The 27,807-nt window shown below is 39.5% G+C and overlaps 1 protein-coding gene across 1 annotated transcript in view; it reads right to left on the reverse strand.

The window, feature by feature from the left end:
* The window catches only part of ttc1 (tetratricopeptide repeat domain 1), a 56,672-nt gene that overhangs the window by 14,212 nt on the left and 14,653 nt on the right, over window positions 1-27,807 (reverse strand). Inside the window, exons 4-6 of the mRNA XM_072591034.1 lie at window positions 27,531-27,643; window positions 25,036-25,072; window positions 24,702-24,850 (exon numbers count right to left, since the gene is read on the reverse strand). Coding sequence (XP_072447135.1) covers window positions 24,702-24,850; window positions 25,036-25,072; window positions 27,531-27,643 — 299 coding nt within the window. The remainder of the gene's footprint in view (window positions 1-24,701; window positions 24,851-25,035; window positions 25,073-27,530; window positions 27,644-27,807) is intronic.

The following is a 27,807-nucleotide window of genomic DNA, read 5'->3' on the forward strand; positions in this document are numbered from 1 at the left end:
TACATCTTTTGTTTCTTTTTGCTTTATTCTGTCATGCTGTTACAACTCTTTCGTTTAACTATTTTGTGCTCTCTACTTAAGCACATCCTATTATTGCATCAGCTTTGCTTCTTTTTTCACTGGCTTAGATCCTTCTTCTAACCTATTCATCTCTAATATTCCTTCAGTGTAGCAAAATGTTATAATGTGAAATATAAACTTAAGTCCTTGTTCCACAATATGACCAGACTGCGCAATTCCAGGATTTACGCTTGTATCCAGCCATGAAGTGCTGATGCAGTAAGTGCTAGATCTGGCATCACAATTCCCCATCCAGACTTCCAGCTCAAACCATTAACTCGTGTGAATTTTAGAGGGAAAGTGAGATACTGGTTAATTGGAAAGAATAAAGGTAAGTCACCAACAATTACTTAAACAAACGTGAGGTGAACTGGAGCTTCAAGAAGGAAGTGAAGAACCTTTGATAGGTAAAGGATGGTAATGATGAGATGTTGAGAAAGACTGCATATGGATGATCTTTTCAAGTTCAGTGAAGCGACAAGGAAAGGTGTTTTGTGAAAAATGGTTGTGGAATTTGAAGCTGAGCAGGATGGGTGTTAAGGTAAAAATAACAATTTTGGTAAGCACGTGGATCACAAGATAACTGAATGATTAAGAATGGAGTGGAAATGTGGTGCGGTTAAGTTGTACAAAACAACTAATATTCAAAGGGCTTTTGGATGGTGAGACCAAAAGTGACAGGGTTAAAGTAAAAGTGGGCATATGGAAAACTTTGGACAGTAACAGAAGACAGGTGACACCAGAGGCAGCACAAATGGCATTAGCCAGAGAGTCATAGAGATGGACAACATGGCAACAGACCCTTTGATCCAATTCGTCCATGCTGACCAGATATCCCAAGCCAATCAAGACCCATTTGCCAGCACCTGGCCCATATCCCTTCAAACCCTTCCTATTCATTTACCCACCCAGATGCCTTTTAAATGCTGCAATTGTACTAGCCTCCACCACTTCCTCTGGCAGCTCATTCCATACACGTACCACTCTCCTTGTGAAAACATTGTCCCTTAGGTCTCTTTTATATCTTGCCCCCCTCACCCTAAACCTATGCCCTCTAATTCTGGATTCCCCCATCCCAGGGAAAAGAAAGACTTGGTCCATTTATCCTATCCATATCCCTCATGATTTTATAAACCTCTATAAGGTCACCCCTCAGCCTCCGACGCTCCAGGAAAAACAGCCCCAGCCAGATCAACCTCTCCCTGTAGCTCAAACCCTGGCAACATCCTTGTAAAACTTTTCTGAACCATTTCAAGTCTCACAACATCCTTTCGATAGGAAGGAGACCAGAATTGTAAGCAATATTCCAAAAGTGGCCTAACCAATGTCCTGTACAGCCACATGACCTCCCAACTCATGCATTCAATACTTTGAAACAGTCTAAATTAACAGGTTCCTTGCAGCTGACGATACAAGAAACAGGTTTCAGAAGTCCTTACATTATGGCAAAACAGTTTTGTAGGTTTATTCTACCTTCAATGGCAGTCATGAAATATTAAGGGGATTTGGTTGAGATAGTGAAGAACAACAGAGCTTGATTTAATCTTGCCAGTTATGTGCTAAGTGCATTTAAGTTTGTGGCCAAACTTAAGAAAGAAAAATAACTACTGCATTCAGTTAACATCAGAAGTGGGAGTCTAAGAACTGATGAAATATTAAAACTGAAAAGGTCACAGCAGCAAAGTCTCTCATGTAGACCGTTTTCATATTAAAAACCAGGAATTCAAACATTTTATACTGATATTTTGCCTTCCTTGCCCTCGAGTTGCCCCAAAGTAAAAGGATTGCTTTTGACACAATTTTTTACATTAATTAAAATTTTAGTTAGAATGTGAATTTTTAATTTAGTTATTTCAATTTGAAATTTAATTTTTAATTGCAAAATCTTATTTTAATTTTCATATTAGTTCACATAACTGATTTTTGAGTGAAAATTTGCTGATATGCAATAACCTAATTAAGTATTAGAGCAATAATAAATTATTTAAATCAGTTTATAATCTAATTGATTTATAAAAAATATTCATTAATTCTAAATCAAACACTCATGTCAATGGCAGCTTAAACATTTCACAAGAAACTGGTGGCGTTAAAAAAACTAGGAACATATAGGACTTTGACAACTGACTTTAATTCTTATTAAAGGAATGTATATCATGATAACATTATAAAATATTTATATTGAACAGAGGAGACAGGATATGGTCAATATCAGAATGATATTGACATGAACAGTGCCCATCATGAAATGGATTTTCCAACAGGCCGGAAGCAAAACATTTATGATGAGTCAAAAAAAAAATCAATAAAGGATAGGATAAGGTCTATAATAAGTACAGAACTACAATATAAATATTTCTTATCAAACTGTCCAGACAACAAGAACCCCTCAGTAAAGGACAATATGCTCTTTCAAAACGAATGAGCAAACTTGGGTCAATAGTCTGATTTCTATCCATCTTGTGAAGTACCAGTAGTTACATGATTCCAAGATTGGCTCTAAAACATCTGCAAAATGCAAGGGGACAAGGTTAACTACTTCCAAAGAAAAATATACGGATACTGGTAACAATAAAACCTGGGTGCAATTTGAACATTTTTATGCTATTTATAAATGTTTGAAACATTTGTGTATATACTTGTAAAATTACAGTATATCATTTATGAATGTTCCCATATAAGGCTATGTGCACAAGTATTATCAATATACTTTACACTGCCTGTCCACTGACTCGCCTGCAGGCTAAGCATTCTTATGCACTGCAATATAATGAAACATAAACTCCAGTGGGAACAGTTGAAATGTTGCTCTTGTAATGATACTTCTAATTATGTTTCCATTTACAACCAATATACAACTGCTTCACCAAGCACTCTCCTTCACATCCATGTACTGATTGGACAACTTCTCATTGTCCCACTTTAGAATGAAACAAGATTGGTTCCTTAATCTGATATTTACAATTATCAAACAAATCCTTTTTGCCCCTGAAAGGCTACAGAATAAGTATTAAATTTGTAACAATTGCTCTGTGGTTCTAATTTCAAAGGATTTGACTGGGCGTGTAAGAAGATCGAGAGATCACAGATAATCCTTACTTTCTACACCAGCTGTTGAAATGCTGGAAGTACCACAGCTGGATTTCCCTTTATCCAACAAGAATGCTGCACACACAGCTAGGGAGAAAAGTTAGAAGCAGCCATCGTGTATTACAAAGACTTTGTTGTTCTTAATAAACCTCAAAATTATTATAATAATAAATTTTGGAAATACAGTGGATGCATTGACTTTAGAAGATCACTAGGGAAAGTTAAGGGATCTGGCAGAGCAAACCAGATTGTTAACTGGTTTGAAGGATGAAAGTTAGGAATTAAGACATATTCTCCAAGAGGGATTCTACATTTTCGCTAGTGTTCTGTGTGTATTGATTATGTATATTGTGATTTGGATACAGACCAAGAGGGATTGATTCTGAAATTTGCAGACTATTCCAAAGTAAAACATTGCTTGCTATTTAGTAATTCAAAGAAATTGCACAGGTATTGATAACAGAACAGACTACGTGTGATGAGCAGCATATAGTGTCATTGTGAGATAATGCATTTTAGTTTAAAAAGAAAACAGTAATTATATGCTAAATTGAATTAGGCTCAAATCAGATTTGGGTTACAAGTTCCATGAAATTAAGAACAGTATTTCCCAGTTGATAAGGATATTAAAAAAACTCCAATAGAATTCCAGGTTTGGTCTAAGGGATACCACAGAAATGAAAAAAAAGCAAGGTAACAGTGAGCCTATAAAGAACCTTAATAAATGTTTTTCAGCTGCCAATGGTTCTCTAATAATTAATATGTCCTCTTTGGTATCAAGAGCAAAACAAACTCATTTTCAATGAAGTTATTGATATACATAGTGAACAGAAATAACAGTGAAATGTACCCCATGTACAGTATTGAAACTTTAGAAAAGGGCATAATGAAAATTTGTTTGTTAGAATTCAGACAGGGTGAGTGAAGTCAGTCAGATAATTTACACATATGGAAGGTAAACATTAATAGACTGATTGGGCTAAATAGCCTGCTGTCATATGGTGTTCCCAAGTATTACAATTGTCAGTTTACTCACGTAAAAGTAAATAAACACCATTCACTATGAAAAAACAGAATCATGCACTACACTACCGACATAATCATAATTAACAGACACTATTCAGTGTCTCAATTTTCCGAAGTATTAGGACTTCAAATGATGGAATTTGTCTATTTGTTTGCATAATCTTAAGCGTATAACTCTACAGAGCTAGAATCTTTGAGTTAAAAGATCCAAACATACTGTAACCAAATCCCTCATACCACCTCGTGGCTCTGACCTTCATAATTGCAAAGTGCTTCAAGAGGTTGGTCATGGTTCACATCAACTGCAACGGAGATGGCCCCCATCCCCACCCTCCTATTTATCTCTCAGTACCCTGGCCGTCCCCTCCACACACCTGATGAAGGGCTTGTGCCTGAAACACAGACTTTCCTGCTACTCAGATGCTGTCTGACCTGCTGTACATTTCCAGCACCACACTTTTCAACTCACATCAACTGTAGACAACTTTATTGTCTTGATCCTTTGCAATTTACCTACCTGCACGACAGGCCGAAGACAGATGCCATCTCCCTGGACCTACCTACATTGGAACATCTGGATAACAAGGATACCCACATCAGGCACCTACTTATTGACAGCATCCCCGCCTTGAACATTATAATTCCAAATTAGCGCATCTCTAAACTCCGAGACCTAGGTCTCTGTTCCCCACTCTGTAACTGGATGCTTGACTCCTTGACCCATAGACCACAATCAGTAAGAATAGGTGACACTTCCCCCACTGTTGTGTTCGTGACTAAACACTGGTGTCCCACATGGCTGCATAATCAGCCCCCTAATATATTCCTTATACACTCATGAGTATGTGGCCAAATTCTGCCCCAACTCCATTTACAAGACTGATGACACGACTACTGTAGGTAGCACCTCAAATAACGATGAGATAGAAGACAGGATAGAAATTTGAGTGCTTAGGGGCATTGCGTAAGACAATAATCTCTCCACCACCGTCAGTAAAACAAAGGAGCTGGTCACTGACATCAGGAAGCAGAGTGGAGGGGACATTCCTGTCTGTATCAATGGTACTGAGGTGGAGACCATCAAGTTCCTGGTAGTGATTACCAACAAAGGCACAATGTCACTACTTCCTCAGCAAATATAAAACCCTGAGTGTGGAAGGAGGCTATTTGACCTAATGAGTGCACACTGACCTTTCCATATCCCATAATCTCATGTTTACCAGAGTTAATCCATATGGCCTATACATCCCTAAATAATTGGACAATTTCAGTATGGCCACTTCAGCTAACCCGCACATCTTTCAACTGTGGGAGAAACCACATCACCTGGAGGAAAGCCACACAGATAAGGGGAGAATATGCAAACTCCACAGACAGTCACCTAAGGCTGGCATCAAACCTAGGTCCCTGGTACTGTGAGGCAGCAGTGCTAACCACTGGGCCATCATGCTGTCCTAAGACGAATAAGGAAATTCGGCATGTCCACAAGGACTCTTAGCAATTTTTATAGATGCACCACAGAAAGCATCCTATCTGGGTATATCACAGTGTGGAATGGCAACTACTCTTCCCAAGAGCGCAAGAAACTACAGACAGTCGTGAATGCAACCCAATTCATCATGCAAACAAGCCTTCCATTCACTGACTCCATCTATACTTTCTGTTGCCTTGGGAAAGCAACCATCAGAATGCAAGAGCCCTCCCACCCCGGTTATACTCTCTTCCACCAGGCAGAAGATACATAAGTTTGAATACATGTACGAACAAATTCAAGAACAGCTTCTTCCTCACAGTTATCAGACTTCTGAACAGACCTCGCAAATGTTAATTCTGATCTCTCTCACTGCACTTACTCTGCAGCTAGAACACTGCATTCTACATTCTGTTCTACTACCCTGATGCCTGTATAAAAAGCAAAACACCAATTTTCACTGCATCATAATACACATGATAACAATAAATCAAATCAAAATCATAACTACCTAGAAAAGCTATGCATATTTTACCAGTTGTTGTGAATGACTGCTAGCTACAATTGATAATTGTAAACAGCTGCAAAACATTCTCAGTCTGAAGTCCATTATCCAAAGCATTCAGCTGAGTAAATGGAACAGAGCAGTAAGGCAACAAGATGCCACAGACTGTATCTTTGGACAATACACAGGGAATAATGACATTTGCATGTCACACCATCAAACTGTTCCCATCAAATAGAAAATCAGTCATAACTGGTTTTGTATCGCATCCAAAAGACAATAGGCTTTTAACGTTACATGTGTTATTTTGATGATGCAAAGTAAGTCCCAATTAAAACTGATATCCTTGTCAGATGCTATAGGACTGGAAAACAACTGGTCATGCAATCGTGGTGTTGTACATAACACCGACCAACATCTTCCCAGAAAAACAACATGGGATTTTCACAGAAGACAAGCTTGAGGGAATAACAGCAGCTTAACTTTTTGCATAGAGACATGGGAAGTGTGTATTACTGGCTGGATTTACTGCTCTTTCTCATTGCCCTTGAGAAAGTTGTGATGAAGTTGCCTTCTTAAACCACTGCAGTCACGGAAACAGAAAATAGAAGCTATTTAGTCCTTCATTCCTGCTCTGCCATCTAATATGATCATAGTTGATCATCCAAATCAGTACCCTGCTCCTGCCTTCTTCTCAAACCTTTTGATTTCTTTAACTATATCTAACTGCATCTAGAAAATATTCAAAGGTTAGGCTTCAAGCTCTGTCTGTGGCAGAGAATAAATAAAGATGGTAAAACGGAACCAGATGTGCATGGCCTAATTCAGTTGGATGACGGTGACAAAGCAAAGGATGCCATGGTCAACTTTATCAAATCCTGTAGGCAAGTGGGCAAGCAAACGACAAGAGTGCTTTTCACAGTAATATAGGTCACCATTCTCTCATTGGTAAGGCCAGTTTGAATCCCATGGCAGAAACCCAAAATCTGATTGGAAAGATGGACATCAATTTGGAGGTGATACACATTAAATGACTTTGAAGGGAAAAAATGAAGTGGGAGACGATAAGATGGTAGTTTGCAAAAACAGAAGGGAGCCAAGACAAGATTTTCGGAGTTGGCTGATGGCAGATTGTAAAGAGATATGGACAGTATTGAGAACAAACCATTGACTTTACCAGGCAGCACTGAGGACGGGAAAGAAACTTATGTAGTCAGTGTTTTAGTTGAATAAGCTTCAGAACTAGGAGATGAATTGCACAAGGCAAGCTGAACTAGGGAGATAAAGCACTAGAAAATGACGAGAGCTCAGGGATAGGAACAAAAATCAATACAAAGTATATTTGCTGAACCTACTCAAACAATATATCCTTCTTCAGATAGATACCAAAATCATAACAGTACTCTAGGTGCTGTCTTACCAAAGTTCTATACAATTGCAGCAATATTTTTTAACCTCACAATAAAGTCTCATGGACAATTTGCCTTCCATCAAACTGTTTGCTGTTTTTGCATGTGAACTTTAAATTTCATGTGGCATTGTGGACCTAGCCTACAGCAAATCAACCACAGCTCAATACCCAGTCTTAAGAGTTACTGGAAATGAACAATACATGCTGGCTCGGCCGATGATGCCACATCCTGTGAATGAATATTTATAAAGTGCAAGAACCTGCAAATCCTTCTGTACATCAACATTTATAAGTCTCTCATTGCCTAGTTTCAGTTTCCATTTTGAAAGAAGGATATACTTGTTAAAGTGGGAGTTCAACAGAGCTTCACCAGATTAGACCCTGGGATGACAGGATTGTTTTATGAGGTCTGAATGAAGAAACTGGGTTGGTATGCTGTAGAGTTTCAAAGAAGGATAACTGATCTCATTGAAACTTCAAACTCTTATAGTATATAACAGATTGAAAGCAGATCAAATGTTTTCCTTGACTCGTGCGTCTAAAAGCAGGAGACATAATCTCAAGATAAACAGCAGGCCATTTAAGACTGCGATGAGGAATTTCTTCAGAGGGCAGTGAACCTAGAAACATAGGAACAGGAGTAGGCCACTGAACCCATTGAGAATGCTCCACCAGTTAATAACATTGAACACTACAATGCTTTTTATTCATACGATCCCCCTAACAATTTATTCTATGGTAATCCAAAATCAGTCCCTACTTTCAACATACTCAAAGCCTGACTTTCCGCAGCCCTTTGGGATAGAAATTTTCAAAGATTCACAATACTCCAAGTTCAAAACAAAACTTTCTCCTCATCTCAATCCTAAATGCCATTCCCTTATTTTTAAATTATGCCTTGTCCTTGAATTTCCACCTAGGGAACATATTTTACCTGCATTCACCCGGTCTATCCCTTTAAGGATGTTGCGGGTTTCAATTAGATCACTTCTCATTCCTTGAAACTCTATAGAATACAGGCCTCCTTACCAATAGCACAGTCCTGCCATCCTGGAACAGATTTGCTGAGCCTTCATTGTACTCCCTCCATGGTTATATTATCTTTACTGATTTAAGGAGACCAAAACTGCACACAATATCCCCGGTATGGTCTGATCAACATTCTAAGCAAGTGCAGCAAGATTTCACTATTTCAGTACTCAAAACCTCATCATAAAGAATCATTGAATTCCTATGGTGCAGAAAGAGACCATCTGGCCTATCGAGGCTGCACTGATCCTCCAAACAGCATCCTACCCACGTCCACCCCCACCCCATTTGGGGTTTTTAGCATGGCTAACCTACCTAATCTGCATATTCCTCGACAGTACTGGATAGTTTTATTTTAGTATGGTCAATCCACTTAAGCCGCACATCTTTAGACTGTGAGAGGAAACTGGAGCATCTCAAGTTAACCCACTCAGACATGGAAAGAATGTAAACTCCTCACACACAGTTGCCCAAGGCTGTAAATGAAAGTAGGTTCCCAGCAGCAGTGGTAACCACTGTGTCAGTGCATAACCCTTTCATAAGTCTTCTCAACATCTTGCTGAACCTGCATGTTAACTTTCAGTGATTTAACATGAACAACTAGGTCACTCTATACATTCACACTTTCCAATCTATATTAACATTTAAGAAATACTCTGCACAAGTTTCTCCTACCAAAGCGGATAACTTCACATCTTTCTACATTATATTCCATCTACCACATTTGTACCCACCCATTCAGCCTACACAAATTCTCCTGAAGCTGCATTACATCTTTCTCACGTTACACATTTCTACCTTACTTTGTATCATCTGCAAATTTCAAAATGCTACACTTGGTCCCGATAACCAAATTATTGATATATATTGTAAACAGTGGAGCTCCAAATACTGATCCTTGCGGTATCCTACAAGTCACAGCCTGCCAACATAAAAATTATCCATTTATTCCTACCTTCCGCCCCCCCCCCCCCCCCACCCCCATTGTGTGAACCTTAGTTCATTGCCTTTTATCCCTTGTGTATTAACTGTGCTAACCAACCTCCAATGGGGAACCTTGTCCAAATCCTTATAAAAATCCAACTAATACACATATCTTGACACCCCTGATCAATTTTGTTTTTAACATTATCAAAAAACTTCAAGTTTATCAGACATTCCCATGTACAAATCCATGCTGATCAAGACCAATCCAATCACTATTACCCAAGTATCAATTTATCACATTCAATCTTTGGAATTCTAGCCCAAAGAGCTGTAAAATTTCAATCAGAGCATGTTTATGACACAAATTCATAGGGTAATGTAGACCAATGGTACTGGGAGACATGGATACTATATAACGTGGGAAAGTGGCACTGAAGCAGACGTTCAAGCATTATATAATTGAATGGCAGAGCAGGACCAGTGGGCTTAACAGACTATTCCTGTTCCAATGTTCTAAACAACATTTTATGCTTCTGATTCGAAGGCTTCCTTGCCTCAAGCACTAGCCACCTATCTTTAGAAACAGTTAAAACACTGCTTCAAATCAAGTTAACCTTAAGTTATCCATCCTCTCCAACAAAACTGAAATATTTTTAATCCCCATTTTTCCTCAAATAGTCCTTATACTACACTCTCCCAACCCAGTGCTAACTCTTGGAAATCTTTGTTTGAATCTCCCTGTCCAGTTCAGTATTTTTTTAGAAGCAAGCCATTCAGACTTTCAAGTCTCCCCCCACCCATATCCTTTGATTCCTTTAGCGTCAAGTGCAATATCCAGCTCCTTCTTCAAATCGTACAATGTTTTGGCTTTGACTGCCTTCTGTGGTAGCAAATTCCACAGGTTCATTATCTGGGTGAAGAAATTCCTTATCTTTTAGAAGCAGCCAGCAAGAATGACGTCCTTGGTAACTGCGAATCTTTATCCCACTTTGACCACTTGTGCAACATTCGACACAGCTCATTCGGCACCCTCCCCCGACACACTCATCTGGCACCCTGCCCAGACACAGTTCTAGTTCTATTGAGCTGAATACTGCCAGAATATCCTCTTCAATTGCTGCTCAGCCAAATCTCAGTGCCCCCACCCCCCCCTCATGACATCCGTCATTGCCAGATTTCCTCAAATGATTTATTTGCCTCCTTAGCTACAATGTTACCCTTCAGTGATACCATTTGCAGATACAGCTTCACCTTGCACATACGTATTGATAATATATTGCTTCTTCCTGAGAATGTGTATAGGTTATAAGCAGGTAAGGAAATAGTTAAATTCTGATTTGGAGATGCCGGTGTTGGTCTGGGGTGTACAAAGTTAAAAATCACACAACACCAGGTTGTAGTCCAACAGGTTTAATTGGAAGCACACTAGCTTTTGGAGCGACGCTCCTTCATCAGGTGATTGTGGAGGGCTCGATCGTAACACAGAATTTATAGCAAAAATTCGCAGTGTGATGTAACTGAACTTATACATTGAAAAATTCTGAGTTTTGTGAAACAACCGGTTCAGCTGAGCATGCCTCAGATCAGATAAGAACTTGCAGTTAACAATGGGGTGCTGGAGGCAAGGGTAATGGGTTAACAAGGTGGAAAAGCAGTCATGTACAGCCATTTAACAATATTGGTAGCATTCAGTATGCAAGGTCAGCTAACAAGGGGAAAAGAATCCATTGTATGAATCCAGTTAACAAGGTTAAGGACATTCATTGTATAACAGTAAAGGGCTTGGTCTTGCTATTGACACTTGCTGATTGTAACGGTCACCCAATTATATGTTTCCTTATCTGGATGCTCCTCCCTGTAAACTGACTGTATAGTTCATTGAGAAACTGCTGTTCCAGAGAAGACTGTGAGGTCATGTCTCTATGCACATGGGCCATTGCCCTCTCTTCCTGCAGGACACAGAATAAAGATGGAGGTGGTAAACTATACTGTTTCTCTGAGTGTTTTGCTTTGACTGAGGAGGGGGGCAATGGTATGACATTCCAATCCTTTGACAGGCTTGCTGTTGTCAGATTGCCTTGTATATTAGCTTGAATTAGCATTTTTATTTTGCAGTTGAACAGATTGATAGCAGACCAGTTCAAATGACTGAATGGCTTATTCCTGCTCCAATTTAGCATGTTGCGAAGATTACACTGATATTTTAGGACAGAATCATAAAGCCTAATCTGATCACATTGATTTCATCACTCTCTCCAGCCACACTCAGGTCAAACTTAATTGTATACATAATCTCAACTTGACTTTAAACACATGCAAGTCATTGTTAATAAACTAACTTCCACAACATTCCTTAACTCGATTCCAGACTACCAAAACACTCTCCTACAATTTAGTGACCTCCAGTTTTGATTATTGTAGTACCAATCTTTATCCACCCTCTCAAATTTCATCTTGGCTAAAACTGTAAAGTCTCATGTGAGGTTGTAAGATCTCATTCACATCCAAATTAAGCCATACCATTCTCTCCCTTTTCATTTGCAAATCTTTGCATGACTGTGTCACGATATCTCTGAACTCTCTTGGAACCCTGTGTTCTTTCCCAAAATGTGACACACTTTGAATGCTGACCTTGTGCACTTAGTCTTGTTTTGCCAAGTCATTGTTGGCAGGACTTCTACACACCTTAGCACTACTCTTGAAATTCTAAATTGAGACCTACAAACCCTAACAAGTTTTGAGATGGCCAACAAATTCTCTTTCCTGCTCAGCAATGTTTCCTCTGAACTATGCGATAGTGCAACAAACCAGAACATATCCTGTAGAGCAACGAACAGATTGTGCTTAACCAATTTTCCCTTTAAGATGCACATGTGCACAGAAATCTTAAAAGGATCATAACTGTATATGAATTAGTTGTATACAGCAAACATGCATTTGGGTGAAAAGTGCTAGTTAGAGACCATTTGTGAAACATTCTTTTCTGCATTACCGAGGTGCAATATAAATGAAAGTATATTCAGGAAGAAATAGGTTTGCTAAGAATGTATCCTTTTCATTATTTTAATTTGATACATTAAACTACCATTGGAGATGATAACTCTTTAAATTATTATATCTACTTTGGCTGGTCAAAGAGTTAAACAAAAGGGTGCTCAAGATTTTCATTTGATAAAACGTACAATAAAAGCTGACAATTCTTGTGGGGTAATAATGACACACACAGTTGATGTTATTGAGTGATCCAGAATGTTCAGCTCTTTTACCTGTCCCAAGTATCTATTCTATGTTACATAGTATGCACATTTTTTCTTATATAAAAATTACTCATATCTTTATTACTACTTTTATTTTACTTAGCTAATGGGAAGCTTGTTGCTGAATCAACAATTCTGTTAAGATGTGGACATATGTTCAACGAACACACATCCATGCCACTGTTAACGGACCGTTCCCTCTTCCACTCTTCCTTCAGTCCCAACACCTCACCCCACCCCCACCAAAGCACCTTCCCCTACAACCACCAAAGGTGTAACACCTACCTATTTACCTCCTTCCCCCTCAGTATCCAAGGACCTAAACATACCTTCCAGATGAAGCAGTTTACCAGCACTTTTCACAATCTAGTCTACTGCATTCGCTGCTCACGATTACAATAGTCGCCTCTACATTGTGGAAACAAAGAGTACACTGGGTGACCATTTTGCAGAATACTTAACGTTCTGTTCACAGAAAAGACCGCAAACTTCCAGCTGCCTGCCAAGTTAACACACCCTCCTGTTCCCGGGGCCAACATCAGCCAGGCTTGCTGCAGTGCTCCAGCAAAGCTGAGTGCAAGCTGGAAGAACTGCTATTCACCCTCCTAGCCAGATTGTTATCGAATCCTTTGTCTGTCCAATTGCTCTTCTCTCTCTTCGGGCTCTGTTCCCACCTATCATTTACTCCCTACCCCCTCACCCCACCCTATCTTCTGCATGTAAACTGACATTTCCCTAGCTACCATCAGCTCTGAGGAAGGGTGACTGGACCCAAAAACATGAATTTTGATTTCTCTTCACAAATTCTGCCAGACCTGCTGAGCTTTTCCAGCTACCTGTTTCTGTTACTGTTACGGTTCATCCTGGATTAGTGATTACTCAGAGAAGTAGGGGGATAATTTGCTCGGCCCAGTGATTCACCTTTACTGTCTGCCCACCTACTGTTTCAAGGCTTCAGTGGCATAAGGTATTACGAGTGTAAGGTCTAGGTGAGGACAATTACTACCATATCAAGGCTCGGGCATAAGGTGCAATGATACGCTGCAACTGAGTATTCATGCCTTTACATCAGGAGCAAATTTCAGTTACTGGACACTGTATGAATCAAATGGCCATGGGGGTCAAGCATGAAGTTAAAAATTCATAAAGACATAGGCAAAATTCATATGTTGATCTGTTCTCTGGTTAATTTGTGGATGCGCCCTTGAAACATTCTTGCAGAAGCCCATCTGAAGACCCCTGATATATAAAGAACTTGCACTATGCACAAGAGACAACATAATTTGACTTAAAGTATCTCCGACCATAATCCAATGTGCTAACATATGGCATTGCTTATTCAGCATTTAGTGATTTACTAATGTCCTACAGGGAAGGAGATCTGTTATTTTTACCTTGAACTCCTACATTCAATTCCAGACCCACAGCAATGTGTTTAGCATTCAACTGCACTAAAAACCCAGCAAACTACTCAGCTTTATCAAAACTAATACGAAGTTTAAAGAAAGAACTGAAACCGGACAGTCAACAAGATATGGCCTGGGCATCAAAATCAATAACAGTAAAAATCACCCTGTTGACGCTGTAAAGTCGTCTTGTTAAACGTTTTGAGACTTGTGTCAAAATTGCGAGAGCAGTCTCGCAGACAATCAAGCAACAGTTGCACATGGTCATTCTTATTAAATTGTACTTTACGATAAATGTCCCAGATATCATGCCCCATAACCAGCCCAGAGAATGTTTTGTCCTATCGCAAGGATAGACCCACAACAGAGGTGGTAGTACAGTAGCATATAATTAGGAAGGAGCCCTTAACATTAAACTTGGATCTCATGAAGTCTCACTGCATCAGGTCATAGAGTCAGAGACGTACAACATGGAAACTGACCCTTCGGTCCAACCTGTCCATGCCTACCAGATATCCAAACGCAATCTAGTCCCAAATGCCAGCACTTGGCCCATTTCCTTCTAAACCCTTCCTATTCATATACCCATCCAAATGCCTCTTAAATGTTGCAATTGTACTAGCCTCCACCACTTCTTCTGGCAGCTCATTCCAAACACATACCATGCTCTGCATGAAAATGTTGCCCCTTAGGTCTCTTTTATATCTTTCCCCTCTCACCCTAAACCTATGCCCTCTAGTTCTGGACTCCCCGACCCCAGGGAAAGGACTTTGTCTATTTATCCTATCCGTGCCCCTCATAATTTTGTAAATCTCTATAATGTCACCCCTCAGCCTCCGATGCTCCAGAGAAAACAGCCCCAGCCTGTTCAGGTCTCCCTATAGCTCAAATCCTCCAACCCTGGCAACATCCTTGTAAATCTTTTCTGAACACTTTCGCAACATCTTTCCGATAGGAAGGAGACCAGAATTGCACGCAATATTCCAACAGTGGCCTAACCAATGTCCTGTACAGCTGCAACATGACCTCCCAACTCCTGTACTCAATAATCTGACCAATAAAGGAAAGCCTGCTGCCTCACAGCGTCAGAGACCCGGGTTCAATTCCCGCCTCAGGCGACTCTCTGTGTGGAGTTTGCACATTCTCCCCATGTCTGCGTGGCTTTCCTCCGGGTGCTCCGGTTTCCTCCCACAATCCAAAAATGTGCAGGTTAGGTGAATTGGCCATGCTAAATTGCCTGAAGTGTTAGGTGAAGGGGTAAATGTAGGGAATGGGTCTGGGTGGGTTGCGCTTTGGTGGGTCGGTGTGGACTTGCTGGGCCAAAGGGCCTGTTTCCAAACTAAGTAATCTTAAAAAAAAAACAAATGCAACCTTCACTACCCTATCGACCTGCAACTCTACTTTCAGGGAGCTATGAACCTGCACTCCAAGGTCTCGTTCAGCAACACTCCCTAGGACCTTACCATTAAATGTATAAGTCCTGCTAAGATTTGCTTTCCCAAAATGCAGCACCTCGCATTTATCTAAATTAAACTCCATCTGCCACTTCTCAGCCTATTGGCCTATCTGGTCAAGATCCTGTTATAATCTGAGGTAACCTTCTTTGGTGTCCACTACACCTCCAATTTTGGTGTCATCTGCAAACTGTACCTCTTACGCTCACATCAAAATCATTTATATTAATGATGAAAAGTACTGGACCCAGCACCGATCCTTGTGGCGCTCCACTGGTCATAGGCCTCCAGTCTGAAAAACAACCCTCCACCCTCTGTCTTCTACATTTGAGCCAGTTCTGTATCCAAATGGCTAGTTCTGCCTGTATTCTATGAGATCTAATCTTGCTAACCAATCTCCTATGGGGAACCTCGTTAAACGCCTTACTGAAGTCCGCATAGGTCACATCTACCACTCTGCCCTAATCAATCAAGTTTGTGAGACATGATTTCCCACGCACAAAGCCATGTTGACTACCCCTTATCAGTCCTTGCCTTTCTAAATACATGAACACCCTGTCCCTCAGGATTCCCTCCAACAACTTGCCCAACACAGACTTCAACCTCACTGGTCTATAATTCCCTGGCTTGTCCTTACCATCCTTCTTAAACAGTGGCCACCACGTTAGCCCACCTCCAGTCTACCAACACCTCACCTGTGACTATCGACGATACAAATATCTCAGCAAGAGGCCCAGCAATCACTTCTCTAGCTTCCCACAGAGTTCTAGGGTACACCTGATCAGGTCCTGGGGATTTATCCACCTTTATGCATTTCAAGACATCCAGCACTTCCTCCTCTTTAATATAGACATTTTTCAAGATGTCACCATCTATTTCCCTACATTCTATATCTTCCATGTCCTTTTCCACAGTAAACATTGATGCAAAATACTCGTTTAGTATCTCCCCCATTTTCTGCAGCTCCACACAAAGGCCGTCTTGCTGATCTTTGAGGGGCCCTATCCTCTCCCGGTTACCCTTTTGTCCTTAATGTCAACCATGGGACTTGAAATTTTCTGCTTACCAACTAATGCACCTCACTTGGCTGAAATATCAGTACTCCTTGATGATGAAGCTTGACACCATCCATGAGAAAGCAGCCTGCTTAATTAACAGCATATCCATAAACATCTACTCCGTCCAGTGATGCTCAGCAACTGCAATGTGTACCAGCTACAAGATTCACTGGAGAAATTCACTAAAACTCCTTTGACTGCCCCATTACCAGTTAGTAGGACAAAGGAAGCAAATACCTAGGAACACTACCAAGTACGTTTCCTTCCAAGCCACACTCTATCTTAACTTGGAAACAAATGCCATTGCTTCGGTGTCATTGGGTCAAAATCCTTGAATTCCCTCCTTAATGGAACTATGGATTTACTTACAACACATGGACCGCAGCTGCTCAAGACGTTCACCACCTTTTCAAGAGATGGGCAATAAATACTGGCCTAGCCAGCAACATCCACATTCTAGGAATGGATTAAAACGAAAACAAAAGCAGTTTTGTATCTATTATTTGCAGGGCAGGACTTGGAATGGGTGGATGCGGATGATGAGTCAAGAGTACAATAGGAGATTTGAAGGAAAGGACTATGTTTGACTTTAAATTGTGTCGACATGTCTAAAACTAATTCAATTTAGAAGTGATTGCCAGTTTGAATTTAAGAAGCTGAAGTAATCTATTAGGATTTTTAATCTGGCGGGCTTTATGGAAAATAGCTGAAGGAGCAGTCAAATTGCACTAGCTGCATAATCAGTTCATAGATAAATATCAAACATAATGTGATGTGCAGTACACAATCCTCGAAGTACTTACAGAATATAAGATAACCTCCTGCAGCATTGCAGTTTGGGAGGCAAGAACAAATGCATTCAGCCTTCTGGTGAAATGGGCTAGAGAGAAAGGATTAATTGGAATACGATATGCAAAGGTAATTTGGATCGTTACCTTAAAATCCTACATTCTGCATCATTTCATGGTACTTTCATTTGTGATTATTTACAATTAAATAACAAAATTTGCAATGATTTCTGAAGCAGACTTTCCAGGTGCGCATTCCAGCTCAATAACTCTGACCCATAGGGGTTGGTGCTGGGACCTTTGCTGTTTGTGGTGTACATTAATGAACAAGTGGGGGTGTGATCAATAAGTCCATGGATGACACAGATTGGAAGGGTGGTAAACAGTGAAGACGATAGCTGTAAACTGCAGGAGGCGATTGACAGACTGGCTGGCTGATCAAAGAAGTGTCAAATGGAGTTCGGTAAAGTGTGAGCTAATGCACTTAAAAAGGGCTAACAAAGCAAGAGGTTACACTATGAATTGTAGGACTCTGAAAAGTAATGATCACAGGAACATTGATGTGCATACCCACAGATCCCTAAAGGTAGTAGGGCAGGAGATAAAATGATTAAGGTGGTAGATGGGATACTCGCCTTTAACAGCCGAGGCACAGAATACAAGAGGAGAGAGGTCATGCAACTGTATAAAACATTGGTTCGGCCAGCTAGCTGTGTGCAGTTCTGGCCACCACATTACAGGAAGGATATGACAGTATGAGAGGGTGCAGAAACGCTTTACCAGGATGCTGCCTAGGAGAATCGCAGCTATGAGAAAAAGTTGGGCTCATTTTTCTTGAAGTGGCAATGGTTAAGCAGGTACCTGACTGTACTGTATAAGACAGAGCAGCATAGATAGGTGGGAAAAGGAAAGCGTTTTCCATTAATAAAGGGGTCAACAAACAAAGGGAATAAATTTAAGAGAAGGTTTAAGAGAAGGAGAGTCAATGAGAAATTGGTTTCATGCAGAAAAAAATTAGCATACTATTATAAAGTCAGTTAAAGTTTGGCTTTCTTAATAAATTATGAGGAGTTTAATATCAGTACAATATAAAATGGTAAGTTCTCATCAGTTCGTCCTCTCAATTATTTTTCCACTATATAGACCTCCAAGGTCCATACGCAAAGTGCTTTCCAGAAGTAATGCCTTTGAGTCGGCATGTGCAGAGTACGTGGAATCTCTGAGTAGCTGCACAGCATGCAGCTTAGAAGGAACCTTGCTCATTGATTTAATGATTTCTGAAGGATTGCCTGCTATCTGCAGGAACTTTAACAATGTACCATCTGGAGGAACAAAAAATTACTGACTGCCAACTTCTGGATTTTGGTTTAACTTTGCACATGCAAGGATCAGAACGTGATGACAGTTTCACACGATAATGACAGGAATCACTAACAATTCCAGGTCTAATGAAAAGCTTTACTGAAAGGCTTATATGACAATATACTGAATAAATTTAAAGTAATGAAAGACAATTTTCCATGATTTGTTAAATTCTTAATTGAGATATGTAGAATTCCATTCTCCATGGACAAAATTGCAATTAGAAATATTTTCCACAAAACAATTTGTGGTGAAACCATGGTGCCACTCAGAGGCCAAAGCATGCAACTACAAAGGTCAGTCGCTTCGAAGTCAAAAAGTGAAATATACTTTTAAATGGAAATGCTGGTAGATACAGGTAGTTCTTCTGTAACACAATGGTTGCGTTCTTATGCAATCCCATGTTCCAGAAAAACAACATTTTAGAAACAGCGAGTAAAGTATCGGCGATCTAATCACGTTACAGCCAACACATACTTTAAAAGTCCGCACTTTAGATAGTGTCCTCAATTCGCCAATTGCGTTAACAAAATGTGTGTGGTAGCTGAACAACTTGTATATTATTTATATTATTAGAAAGACCTCGGTTTTTGTTAGTATTTGACTATATTATTGGAAATAACATTTCCATCAGGATGCCATAAATGTTTTAAAATCTTTTTCTACAAGTTTGTCCAGGGCTTGCTTAGGATACATATGGATTTAGTTCTAGACCACACACTGCCTTTATTCATGTAGAATATACTTTGTTCCAACTACAGATGTGCATATGTTTCTCAAGCACTCCATGCAATTCTGAAATAAAAACAGAAAAAGCTGGAAATATTTAAGCAGGCCTTGCAGCATCTGCAGAGGAGTATCGATGTTTTAGGATCATGAGCTCAATGCAGAATTGAGTTATCAACCTGATACTTTCTCTGCAGGGCTTGGAAGTTTCCAACAGATTTATTTCAGATATCCAATTTCCAAAGTATTTTGTAATTAGATAGAATGCTACTATATAATGTACAAATGGTCAGACTTGTAAATTCAAAACAAAAAGCAGGCAATACCATGGAGTTTGTTGATAGTACCAAGGGCAATATCATTAAGTCAGCCAGAAACCATGTTTGTTCCTTCATTTTTACTTTAAAACATAATATATTAAAACATCGTGTAGAAGGGAGATTTGCCTATTACAATTTCTTCCTTACATCATTTGGTAAAAACGATGTGATAAAATAAAGAGAAGCTTGAGAATAAAAACATCTGGCAGGTAACACCAAAACAACACATCCATTCTGACACACAAAGATAAAAGATGTTATAATTATAAAATCTTTGAATAACATCAGTGAAATAGTTCAAATCACAGGTGAAAACAATAAGGAAAGAACCAAAAAATGCACAAAAAAAATTAAGGAATTTCAGAATGAGGATTTTACAATCATTTAACCAAAACCTTGTTCGGATTTTAAAACAAATTTCTTCTTTTCTATTAAAATGCACAATTTTCAATGCACCATACTGGCTTTCTCCAAATGTGGACACTTAGAACATAGAACAGTACAGCGCAGAACAGGCCCTGGATATTGCACTGACCTGTGAACTAACCTAAGGCCATCCCCCTACACTGTCCCATCATCATCCATGTGCTTCTCCAAGGATTGTTTAAATGCCCCCAATGTGGCTGAGTTAACTACACTGGCAGGCAGGACATTCTACGTCCTTACCACTCAGAGTAAAGAACCTGCCTCAGACATCTGTCTTAAATCAATCACCCTTCAATTTGTAGCTATGCTCCCTCGTACAAGCTGATGTCATCATCCGGGGAAAAAGACTTTCACTGTCTACTGTATCTAATCCTCTGATCACCTTGTATGTCTCTATCAAATCCCCTTTTAGTCGTCTTCTTTCCAATGAGAACAGACCCAAGCGCCTCAGCCTTTCCTCATAAGGCCTTCCCTCCAGACCAGACAACATCCTGGTAAATCTCCTCTGCACCTTTTCCAATACTTCAACATCCTTTCTGTAATGGGACGATCAGAACTGTACACAATATTCCAAGTGTAGCCACACTAGGGTTTTGTTTAGTTGCAACAGGACATTACAGCTCTGGAACTCAATCCCTCTGCCAATAAAACCGAACACACCTTGTGCCTTCTTAACAGCACTATCAACCTGGGTGGCAACTTTCAGGGATCTATGTACATGGACTCCAAGATCCCTCTGCACATCCACACTACCAAGAATCTTTCCATTGACCCAGTATTCTGCCTTCTTGTTATTCTTCCCAAGTGAATCACTTCACATTTATCTGCATTGAACTCCACTTGCCACCTCTCAGCCCAATTCTGCAGTTTATCTAAGACCCCAAGCAACATTCTTCCATAGTGTCTACTACTCCACTGACTTTAGTGTCATCTGCAAACTTACTAACCCATCCACCTATGCCTGCGTCCAAGTCATTTATAAAAATGACAAGCAGCAGTGATCCCAAAACAGATCCTTACGATACACCACTAGTAACCAGACTCCACGCTGAATATTTTCCATCAATCACCACTCGCTGCCTTTTTACAGAAAGCCAGTTTCAAATCCAAACTACTAAATCACCTTCAATCACATGCCTCTGCATTTTCTCCAAAAGCCTACTATGTGGAACCTTATCAAAGGCTTTACTAAAGTCCACGCACACCACGTCAACTGCCCTACCCTCATCCACATGCTTGGTCACCTTCTCAAAAAAACTCAATGAAGTTTGAGAGACACGACCTGCCCTTGACGAAACCATGCTGACTATCTGAAATCAAATTGTTGCTTGCTAGATGGTTATAAATCCTCTCTCTTATAATCCTTTCCAAAACTTTTCCAACAACAGACATAAGGCTCCCTGGTCTATAATTGCCTAGCTCATTTCTTCTCCCCTTCTTGAACAAGGGCACAAAATTGCAATCCTTCAGTCCTCTGGTACTAAACCTGCAGACAATGACAACTCAAAGATCAAGGACAAAGGCTCCAGCATCTCCTCCCTAGCCTCCTAGAGAATCCACAGATAAATCCCATCTGGGCCAGGGGACTCACTCCTTCCAGAATTGATAATACCTCCTCGTTACTAACCTCGATCCTTTCTAGTCTAATATCCCATATTTCATTCTTCTCCTATGTAATATTTTCCTTTTCCTGAGTGAAAACAGATGAAAAATATTCGTTTAGCACCTCTCCAGTGTCCAGACACAACTTCTGTCTTTGATTGACCCTATTCCTATCCTAGTCATCCTTTTATTCCTCACATACCTCTAGAAAGCTTTATGGCTCTCCTTTATTCTACTTGCTAAAGACTGCTCATGTCCTGTCCTTGCTCTTCTTAACTCTCTCTTTAAGTCCTTACTAGCCAACCTGTAACTCTTCATTGCCTTATCTAAACCATCTTGTCTCAACATCACATAAGCCTCCTCCTTCCGCTTAACAGATGCAAATTCTTTAGTAAACCATGGTTCCCTTTCTATTATCACTTCCTCCCTGCCTGACAGGGAGATATTTATCAAGGTACATGCAATATCTGTGCCTTAAACCAGCTCCACATTTCAACTGTCCCCATCCCCTGCATTTTGCTACCCCATGTTATGCATCCTAAGTCTTGCCTAGTTGCATTATAATTGCCCTTCCTCCATCCATAACTCTTGCCCAGTGGTATATGCCTATCCCCTTCCATCACTAAACTGAATGTAACTAAATTGTGGTCACTCTCTCCAAAGTGCTCACCTATCGCTAAATCAAACACTTGGCCTGGTTCATTACTAACCACCAGATCCAGTGTGACCTCCTCTCTTGTTGGCCCTTACTTTGTGTCAGGAAACCCTCCTGCACACATTGGACAAAAATTGATCCATCCTACATACTATAGTTATAGTATTTCCAGTCAATGTTGGGAAAGTTAAAGTCCCCCATAACGATCATCCCCAACCGAATCATTTTGCCGATACTCTCCTCCACATCCCCGGAACTCTGCGGAGGCCTATAAAAAACTCCCAGCAGTGTGACCTCTCCTCTCCTGTTTCTAACCTCAGCCCATACTACCTCAGTGGACAAGTCCTCAGCAAAAGTTCTTTCAGCCACCGTTATAGTCTCAAGGCCACAACCCCCCCTCTTTTACCGCCTTCCGTGTTCTTAATGCAAGATCTAAATCCTGGAACCTGGAACATCCATTCCTGACCCTGCTTTATCCATGTCTCCGAAATGATCACAACATCGAAGTCCCAGCTACTATCTATCCTGCAAGCTCACCTACCTTATTTTGAGTACACTCAAAGTTATCCTATTTAAATTCAAAGACCAATGGAAAATTAAGCAACTCTCTCAAAATCCAAGGATGAACCTCATTATTGCATTCAAAACAACTTCACCGTCAACATCGAATACTAATACTCTCAGTTCAATTTCATCATTACTTTGAAGAGTTCACCACAATTTGTAAATAGTTTTAGACATTTTCTTTAGACCTTTACTGAAACAGGTAAACCTCATAATAACTGACAAACTAAACCTTTATATTAAAGCCCATGTGATAGTGGGATTTCACTGCTTAATACATGAAATGTGACACAAAGGTGTTACACACAGATACCATGGTATCTGAAGGTCAACCAGAGAGATGTTGAATGCTTTATTAACATATACAACTCAGACTACCACAGTGTAATTGGGAGCCCCACTACTTAAACTCTGCTATGCAAATTTTTCAGTAATGAAAGAGACTCAAGCATTGTCAGTTCCATAAGCGACAAATTTAGTACTCCTTGTGGGCCAGGAATAATGCTTCCTGCCCCCTGGCAAAGCAGCTTCTGGTCTCCACTCTACCAACTGCAGCCTCAATTTTGACCCCAAACTTTCAAAATCTTACTGCTATGTCTTTTCCCCCTACACACACCTCAGCGCACAAGCACTTAATTATAGTACAAGTCCTGCCTTGTTTTTGATATCCCCTCAACCATGTACATAATAGGGCCCCAAAGGTCTTTGTCACAATCAGGGAGTCATTTAGAGATAGACCTACATGATGGTAGTTATGAAAATGACTGCACATGTGCACCAAATTAATGAAGAAATTACATTCAGCAATACATAGAAGCTACTGTGTTCAGGAACTAAACTCAAAAATATTGTACAAAATGTATGCACAGCTTTCTTTCAAGCAAGAAACAAAAACATCAAGGTATAACTATTGAAGCTTAAACATATTAACAGCCAATTACTTAGCATGCTGAAGACATAATAAGGATTAAACAAAAATCCTGAAATCAGCAATCACAGAAGTCCCAAATACACTTCAGATGTATGCACTTAGCAAAGACAAATGTAGAATGGCACAAATATGTAATTAACATAGAGCAGTGGCTTTTATTGAAACATGAACTGTCAATGTTTAATTCCTTACATTAAATCTAAGCAACTCTCTCAAAATTCAAGCGTGAACCTGATTAGCCAGTCTTTGGATTTGTCATGAATCAAAGAATTTTCAAAGGTGGCAACAGTCACTGGTTCTGTGCTACGACATGCAGCAAAGGGAAAGGATGGAGATTCAACTCCAATTTCCTCCACATGGCAAGTTTCTAATATTCTACAAACTACAAGCAAAAGCAGCACTCTTCTATATCATTCATTTTCCATTTTAAGGAGAGGGAGACAAATAAATTACTTATCTTATTGGAATACAACTGCTGAAATATGAAAGAACAAATACTGTATTCCTTGATGCCAAATGCAGTGATACAATATGAAGCAACTCTGAATTGACAAATGAATCAATGTTTTATACTTTATTCTAAGATACAATGAACAACTGTGTACAACTTGAATTCACTTATGTCATACCTACCATACAGGCTTCCCTGGCTTGTCCTACTGATGGATCTTTTTCGATAACAGTTTTATAGTCTTGCAGAGCTTCATCAAGTTTTTCAGTTTTCTCATACAACTCTGCCCTTCTCAGTATTGCACGTATGTAATTGGGATTTAACTCAATAGCTACAAATTAAAAAAAAGAATATCCATCAAAATAATATAAACTGCAGTTCAAATACTTCAGTTTCATGGAAACAAGAACAAAAATGCAAGTGGAAGTATATTTTTATAGGGTGCTAAAATCCAAGATAGTAATCTCATATCATCTAACAATTTGCTTTCAGAAAATAACTAAATATAAAACTTACCTTTGGTGCAATCAGTTATAGCTTCTTCCTTATTATCCTGAAATAAGAAGAGTATTAGAGAAAAAAATTCACAAGGACAATGATTTAATTAAAAAATGTTTTGTAACAACCTCTTCAATGCAAGTTAATTGCAACTGGACAACACCTGTGAATTTCAAAGCAGAATTTCCCTCAATTTCTTTCTAAATCTGAATTGTAGAATGCACAAAATAACTGAAACTTAATTTGGAAATTGCAGGATTGAGTTCAGTTGGTTAACAGGAAAACTGCTTCGCCACTTGATGCATTTTATATCCTGCAATATGTATGTCATATGCTGATCTTTCATTAGTCAAGAAATTTACTGTAGAAGTAGGAAATAATATTATAAGGAATTTTTAAAACAAAGACAAACATTCACATTTTCTTCATTTCCAAAATAGTAAAACCAACTCATTTTGTTACAAAGGATTGACACTTTACATTCTTAGCAGGCCTGTGCCCATTTCCCAGATAAATGTGAATATGGTTGACCAGTCTGCACAACACCAATATTTTTATATTACATGTGCAAACCAAATGTTCCATTTTCACTTGTGTCCTCCTTGAAGTAGGATGATCAGATAAATTTATAAGAATGGGCTTAAAATCTAGTGAAAAGATCAATTCTTCTCCCATGTCAACAGCAGGATTATGATTAGCCACCTCATTTGTTGGTTAAATTATTGTCAGTATTTATCATTAGGATCACAACAAGTAGTCAATTCATGGAGTGAAAGTAGTTGATGTTGTTGGAATTGTAATTCAATATAGAGTCAGCTAAGTTGAACACTGTAACTAGTTAAATTTCATACAGGCCTGAATCATCACTTCACTGGAGTCATCGAGATGGACAGCACATAAACACCCTTCGGCCCAACTCCTCCATGCCGAACAGATATCCTGAATTAATCTCATCCCATTTGCCAGCATTTGGCCCATATCTCTCTGAACTCTTCCTATTCATATACCTATCCTGATGCCTTTGAAGAAAGCCTAATTTGTCCATCAAATGTTAGCACAATGACTAAATTTACTTGCAGACACTTTCTGGTACATAAGTATTTACTTTGCAAAAAACAAATAAACTGCAATGCTAATGATCTTACTGCTAGACTAGTGTGACCAAATGAAAATATTTTATCTCACAATTACCCCTACATTTCCAGTTAAGGACCAGCAATGTAGCTGAAATAATAGGGTCAGGATATTTATTAAATGAAACAAAGATCAGGAAGGAACAACAATTTGACAAACGCTTTTGAACAAGTCACTGGGTGGATGTGCTGGTATTTTATCAGTCCTTACAGCCAAGAGGCTTATGAACAAGATCTTTCATTCTTGTGTTCACAAACATATATCATCTGATTTCCTGGAGGAAACTTGCGTTAAAATCATTGTGGAACAGACATCAACAACTAAGATTTTGTATTTCAAGGAAATGGATTTCTAATATTATATGAAGCAGTCAGCCAAGTCTACAGTTAGGTGCCTGTCAGAGAAGACAAGGACATATGTTAAAACACCAATTGTAAAGATACTTCATGGCAAATTTATTCTATGCAAATCTGAGTATGCTTGGTTTCACCTAACTCCACTCAATTTGCAAACATTACTTGTCAATAGTTTACCCTTATTATTGATGCTGGGAAGCAAAACTCAACTCACCCTCTCAGCGATAATATCACTAGATTATTATCTACTAGACTATTAATCCAGAGACCCAGGTAATGTTCTAGGGCACTGAGTTCGAACCCCACCATGGCATAGATGGTGGAATTTGAATTCAATAATATCTGGAAATCAGATGACTGCCAATTATCAGGAAAACCCCACCTGGTTCACTAAAGTCCTTCAGGGAAGGAAATCTGCTGTCCTCACCTGGTCTGGTCTATATATAACTCCAGACCCACAGCTAGGTGGTTGATTCAGCTGTCCTCTGGGTAATTAGTTACACAAAACCTGCTGGCTTAGAGAGAGACACCCACATCCCATGAATGAAGAAAAAAGAAACCTGTTAATCAAGTCAATTTACTATGAATAGAGCACTGCTTCCTCAAACAGATAACATGTTTTGTTCTCCGTGCTTAGAATTTGTGTTGCAGACGTTTCGCCCCCTGTCTAGGTGACATCCTCAGTGCTTGGGAGCCTCCTGTGAAGCACTTCTGTGATCTTTCCTCCAGCATTTGTAGTGGTTTGAATCTGCCACTTCCGGTTGCGGCAGATTTAAACCACGACAAATGCTGGAGGAAAGATCACAGAAGCGCTTCACAGGAGGCTCCCAAGCACTGAGGATGTCACCTAGACAGGGGACAAAACGTCTGCAACACAAATTCCCAGCGCAGCAAACAGAACCACAATAACAGGCACCCGAGCTACAAATCTTCTCGCAAACTTTGAAGATAACATGTTTGCCTGAAAGTCAATAAATCTAACCTGCAGAACATTATAAGGCATAATAAAAGATGTGCGCTTACCAGTTTCATTCTTGCAGCAGCTCGATTGGAATAAAGGATAGATCTGTCCTTCTGGTAATATGCTGGACAAACACCAAGAGCTTCTGTATAAGAGTTTTCAGCTTCTAAATACTCTGGAAGAAAAGACAACATAGACATCAGATTAGTTTATGGCTGTTTTCCATTAAAGTTGTAAAAGAAGTTAAAGAAAAGTTGGATCTACAGAAGAGACCCAACATGTATCAATTTTTCATTGACCAGGAATAGTGAATGCCTGGCAACATGATGCAATTCATGA

This window comes from Chiloscyllium punctatum, chromosome 20 (genome assembly GCF_047496795.1).
Source record: "Chiloscyllium punctatum isolate Juve2018m chromosome 20, sChiPun1.3, whole genome shotgun sequence".
NCBI classification, from domain to species: Eukaryota; Metazoa; Chordata; class Chondrichthyes; order Orectolobiformes; family Hemiscylliidae; genus Chiloscyllium; species Chiloscyllium punctatum.